The sequence below is a fragment of the Taurulus bubalis genome (assembly GCF_910589615.1).
Source record: "Taurulus bubalis genome assembly, chromosome: 2".
Lineage (NCBI taxonomy): Eukaryota > Metazoa > Chordata > Actinopteri > Perciformes > Cottidae > Taurulus > Taurulus bubalis.
This window is the reverse complement of record NC_136590.1, coordinates 36,131,644-36,138,004: the sequence shown is the minus strand read 5'-3', so window position 1 is coordinate 36,138,004 and position 6,361 is coordinate 36,131,644. Positions and strand designations below refer to the sequence as shown.

General features: G+C 43.6%; 1 protein-coding gene across 1 annotated transcript; it reads right to left on the bottom strand.

Moving 5' to 3' along the window:
- Positions 1 to 388: 388 nt before the first annotated feature.
- Positions 389 to 5,152, bottom strand: snx19a (sorting nexin 19a; the record flags this gene model as incomplete). The annotated part of the gene is made up of 10 exons (XM_079213965.1): positions 389 to 480; positions 584 to 768; positions 1,507 to 1,630; positions 1,937 to 2,087; positions 2,175 to 2,265; positions 2,694 to 2,812; positions 3,067 to 3,186; positions 3,266 to 3,366; positions 3,455 to 3,593; positions 3,674 to 5,152. 10 exons carry the CDS (start codon positions 5,150 to 5,152, stop codon positions 389 to 391), a joined length of 2,601 nt encoding a protein of 866 aa, XP_079070091.1.
- Between the last annotated feature and the right edge of the window lie 1,209 nt (positions 5,153 to 6,361).

Genomic DNA, 6,361 nt, shown 5'->3' with positions numbered 1-6,361 from the left:
CTCATTATAAACACTCCAGTTTTTAAAGAAAATCATGCAATATGGCCAAAGGCAGCTCTGACTTGTATTTTTCAACGAACCTCTCATTCTGTTTTCCCTTTTAAGTTCCACCAGGACCATGAACAGTTACACAGTTTAAATTTAGACTCAGTTTAGACCGTATAATCTGAATAAACATACAGATATATTTGTGACATAAACAGATTCAGATAGTAGCTATAGCAATATATTGCACCCCTACTAGCAACAGCTTAGCGATTTATAGATTTGATAACCAGAAACATTCGTAACCTGTATACTTGATTGATTCAGTTCCTGAGCTCTTGCGTGTACCCATCTTAAAACAGCAGAATCAGACATATGTTTACTCCACAGTTTGGTTGTTGACTCACTTGTTTATCTGATGATCCTGTAAAGACTCCAGGATGGTCTCCAAGCTCAGTCTGTACTTCTCACTTCCCAACATGTCACTGATGAGCTCTGCCACAAAAAATGAAACAAATTAAAAAGAACATCGCTTCAGGAGCCTTAAGGAATTTAACGAGCATTCAAACAGCTGCAGCCTGAATCAGCGTCTACATACCTGGCAGCAGCTGCATGAGACAGTCCAGACATTGCTCCTTGGTTTCCTCTCTTTCTGCGGCACTTCGCTCTGGCCGTGGTTGAGCAGGCAGTGTGCCGCCTGGCCATACAGCTTCCTGCAGCACTTGAAGGTAAATCACCCAGCAGGGGGCACTGGTAAGGTGGGCAACCCCCAAATCCAACCATCTGAAAGAGAATCAGTAGTTTAATGCAGTAGTGTTCCTCTGTGCAAGGGCCTTTTCTACTAAATATCACCAAACAAACAAGTGGAGAAGAAAATAAATGCATATAAAAGTACATGCTTTGATTGATTAGGAATGAACAAAAGGCATGCACACAAGGGGAAGCAACACACACAAGTATTCTTAAATCTACATGCACATTGTTTACTGGCATGCTTAGTGAACACTAAAACTCCCAGAGGCATATGTTAAGTCCAAAAATGGAGGCCAGTATAATCAACTAATGACCACAGGACACAAGAGATTAGACAAGCACAGTTCCCACCGACTGTGTGTTAATAACAAGCCCAGTGGAAATTCTAGATTCCCAGTGAGGCATAAATATTTAAAGAAAAAGTTAGATTTTGAAAGGCAATCTGAGAGAATGTCATGCAGCAGTCGAGTGCTACAAACCACTGAATGCTTATAGAAAAGAGCCCAACGTCTGGATGTTCAGCTGTTTGAAGGGGCAAATAATGGAGAGCCACAATGTCACATCCCAGCAAAATAGGTCTGCAGTCACATCCTGACATGTGTTAGTAGTATCAACTGCTATGTCAGCCAAAGTAATCATAATAATAAATATGGGATAATAGATTATTTTTTTCTTCAGGATGCAGATACCGAGTTGTTTGATGTTAAGCTGTATGTACAGTAGGAACATACTTGTGAAAGCTACACAGAAGCTGAAAGAAACACTTGCCTCTCAATGAAGGTGCCAAAGAGCAGTCTGATGGTCTTCTGTATGTTCTCAGTGCAAAGCCAACTCCACTGGTCCTTCATCAGCAGACACAAAATGTTCAAGGCAACATCTGCCACAGCTGTGTCTATAGTGCACAGCAACAAACACAGACACACAATAAATTCACAGCAACAGAACAATAGGAACACGTTCAAACACATATGACACACTTTATAGACAAAACGCATCAAAAGTGGAAAGTGCCTCAGAGAACTACTCAGCAAATGGAGAAACAGAAACAATGGAGTTTTACTGCGGCCAAGCGGTGATACTGAGTTACTGCATGTTGATTCTACAGGGCTGCAAAGCGGGCAACACTTCTGTACTGACACTATGGATAAAGCTGAGACAAGATTATGATAATAAAATATATATACATAAAAATATCAACCTGTGCCATGAGGTTTCCCTAACATCTTCTTGTCTGTGCCGGGCTGCTCACGGCTCTGCTTGGCGTTCTCTTTCCCATTCGGCTCACATAAAAGTCTTTCCTGCTCTTTGACAAAGCTCTCCAGGCCTGACAGTGACATGCCATTGAGGATCTATAAGGAGCAAAGAAAAAATGTCTACTGTGTCCGTTTCAAACGCATTTATCAATCAGAGATGGCCAATACAGCATGAAGACTTACAGCGCTGCCTTCACTAAAGCAGTATGTCACTTTAGGGTGGAGGTCAGGTATGTTGAGAGATGGGGACATTTTGCTTGGGAACATAAGCCTCCTGATGCATGAAACAAAAAAACAAAACACTTTTCAATTCATAAGAATACCAGATAAACAAGATAATTCAAAGTTCCCTGAAGTGTTGACTTGGTAGTGATTTTTGTTGACGTCCTGCACTGCACGTTTGAATTGATTATTCAAATCAGTTGGGAGGCAGACCTATGGGTTTGTGGATAAGACTCGAGGAAAAACATTCCTGCTACACAAAATTAAATTGATACATTTTTCTTGGAAATCCCTGGATTATGTTAAAGCTTCTAATATTTCTTCAAATGACTCACAGTCATTTGAAGAAATCTTAGAGGCAACTCAGGTGCAAACGCAGACTGTGATGACAGCTCACAAGTGGGAACTGCTTCGTTATTAAGGGGTCACCATGGAAGACATTTTGGGAACAGTGACACTGGACTGATATAGAGATTTCACCTGTACTTTCTGCTGTCCATTGTTCTTCCATCAGCATCTCCCTCCAGGTCCTCAGTTGGACTGAGGGGCTCGGGTTGAGGGAAAGCTGTCTTTAAGGTGTCTAAAGCATTTTCCATCATCTTTAATGAAGGAGAAGACATATGATAAATAAAGTTCCCAAAACAAAACACATAGATCATACTTTTCCATGGAATCTATAGTGTTGATTATCAAGCATTAGGCAGACATTTATTTAGCAATACATTTTATCGTCATTGTCTAACTCTCGGTAAGAAAGGTACAAAAATCTAATTTTCCCAGAAAAATGATAAGCTACTTGTTGGTTTCTTACAATAACACTCACACGATCGACAGCATGACAATTCTTTCTAACCTTATCAATTCTTGACTTGACAAAAGGCTTTCTTTCAAAGTATGTGCAAACATCTGAGTTGACAGCCAGGAACTCCTGCATGTCCTCACTGTTGGACGTCTCAGGGATGCTGCTTAATTGCTTGAAAAAAAAAAAAACAGCAATCAAATTACATATTCATAAATCATTTAATTCCATAAGTTACGATCCAAGCACCTACTTTAAGGAACGTATCCAGTTGGCTTTTACGGGCTTCAACCTTGTCGTTGTCTGCGTTGCCAAATGGGAGGTCAGGGAACATTTTCTTTGGGCCTTTGACATCTGAAATCCATGACATTGATTTGCAACGATGATCTGTCTCGGTGTACTGAAATTCAATGGTCAATTAACGAGAACAATAGTCACTTACTCTTGATTACTTTCTTGACTTCAGGCTTCTCCTCTAAACGTGTTTGCAGATTGAGAAACTCGCTGTATCTCCGGTTGACAGTGTGACAGGACACAGGTTGCAGAGTTTCACTGTTCTCTGCTGTAGCCATCGTCTCAAACTGTAAAACGGAAAGTGGAGGTTAACGTGTGCGCACCAATAACACATATTCAAAGATCAAGAAGTAAGAGATGGCCTCACCTTTACGGTGTAGAGAGTATAGGGATGTGTGCCGGTGCCCCGCTGCTCCTTTGCAGCGACAGTGCCTGAAATTTGCACATTCTGGATGTTCATAGATGCAGCTAGGATGTTGGAGGCCTCAAAGTTGCAGGTTCTTGGAGGACATGTTGGGGATTTTTCTTGGGCTATACCTGCTGGCCACTGGGATTCCTCGGGCACCGCCATCTTCGGCCCAAGATTTTTCAGAGGACCGAAGCACCCGAAAGCCTCATCGTCCTTTAAAGTGATCGCGTTGCAGATGCTCGTTGGAGAACCGCAGTCACAAAAGCCTCCTGTCAGGTCATCTTCCGAGTCCGATTGAATCAAGGAGTCCAATGAAATCATTTTAGGCTCTGGTGAGTGGGAGTAGCGGCCAGATGTGAGTGAGCAGCAGTTCACTTTGCATGGTGTGAGCAGACCTACAGGGCAACCTTCTACTTTCCCGGCAGACATCAGGCTAACCATGCTGCTCTGTGAGGAATCCCTCTCACAGATGCTACTCTGACTCTGCAGATCATCAAAATCAGAGGTGTTTCTGCTGTTGAGGCTAGCTGGATCCGAAGATGACAGTGACCTGCAGGTGGTCCAGGACTCCTGCAGGATCTGACATCTGTATAGAGCAGCTGCAGCTGGGAACTCAGCCACATTGATTTCCTGTTGTTCTCTGGACCTGGTGATCACGTCTACAATGGTCTGGTTGAGCCAGTCAGGGTCAGACACCCTACCTATGAGCGGCAACAGCACATTGCAGGTGATGAGCTCTGTGACCATGTAACCTCCAGTCCTGGTTTCCATCTGGGGGTATGGAACAAGCACATGCAAGACGAGGTTAACTAGAGCTCTGGAGTAGCTGAGCTCAGCCGCTGCGCCACTCACAGCTGGGTGAGGGGCATCTACTTCACTGTAGAGCTGCCAGAGGCTAAAGCTCTGCTTTTGCGTTGACTGGATCTGCCTCGCCGTCATGTAGCTCTGCAGGTGACTGCCATACAGCTCTAGCAGCCGTTGCACCAGTGCTTTTCTGTCCACTCGGCGCGCACGCTCCTTCAGTTCCATCACTGACTCCAGCATCGTGTTACGCACCGCACGTTCAAACTCCCCCTCCACCTCTGGCAGCAGAGTGCGATACCACGAGGACACAAAGTCACGCACCGCTTTGTGGACAGCATTGTGGATTTCGTGGTTCAACCTCCACTCATGTTCAGGCGAATCCGGAGGTGGGTTAACTTTGCCAAGAGGCAAGAAGTGTTCCAGGTGGAGAAGGCTGTTCGCGTCCAGCGCGGCACGGGACCCGAGCCAACCTCCGAGAACCACCAAGAGACTGGTGAAGACGCAGAGGAGCCAAACATTCACGAGGAGATGGAAGAGGACGAGCCATGCCAGCAGAGCTCCGAGCCCTAACAGCCTGCGCTGCCCAAGTAACTCTGATAAAGTCCGGTGATTGAAGCTCGTTGTGGAAGGCATTAGCCGGTGCAATGTGTCCTGTTGAAAAAAGACTGTGATATACGTCATATAACAAAGAATAAAGAGTGCTGCTGTAGATGGCTTTCTTTATTTGATTTACAACACCTGAATAACCAAACACTGTTTAAATCATCATAATAAAGACATTAACCTTAGTTTACATTACATTACATTTTGTATGTATATTGACAGGACTTTTTACGGTTTAGAGCTGAAAAAACAAATATTTACTTCTCATTTATTCGCCGCTGTACAGTACCAACAATGGTAAAACTACGACAGGTTTATGCTTTTTTAAATTCAAAACACTGAACAAACAACGTTGTCAGTCTCTAACTTTTAATATTGCCAATTACAAAGTCACGTACACTGAATGCTTATAAAAGACTGTTCTATATTAACTACCCACTTAATGTGTGTTATCACAAAATGCAATTTAAGACCACAAAAGTGAGTCTGTAGAGTCTTATGTTGACTACATGTTAGAATACCTGACTTTAAATAAACCTGTGAGGATTTTTTTGTTTACAAATCTACTGCAAGCTAGCATATGGGGTACATATGTATATATGCACCTAGCATCTGCTAGGTGCATATGTACACCTAGCATGTACAGCTAGCCTGCAGTCTTCTGACATTAAACTTCCATTATTAGAAATATTCAGCCCTGTTGTAAAACCAGCCGTGAGACAGTACAAATACATTACCTACAAGGTTGTAGGAGCTTTATGACACGAATACAAGCAGTATAGGACATCCTCCTCCTCCTCCGAGACATCGCTTTAATCCTCTAACAAAGATTATCTGGGTCAGTCTGCAAGTCAAGATAGACACATGGCCCATATGGACAGCTAACTAGCTGTTAGGTGTCCACTTAACTTGCCAGAAAGCACAGCTCTGGAGTCTCACGTGGAATGTGGTTGCACGATCCTGTGAAATAAGTAGGCTTGAGATAAATACATATGGCAGTTAATTAATAAAATACTAAATGTCCGTTTTTTTGTCCCCCAATCCACCTGAAATCCTCGGACTCCCCCCCTGTTCCACATCACCCGACTGCCACACCCACCTGCATCCAGTTCCTCTCAAATTCTCCAACCATCCACCCAGCTGCATCCCCCAATAACCCACCTGCTTCCCTCAATAAACCCACCTGCTTCCCCCAATGACCCACCCTGCTTCCCCCAATGAGCCACCTGCTTCCCATAC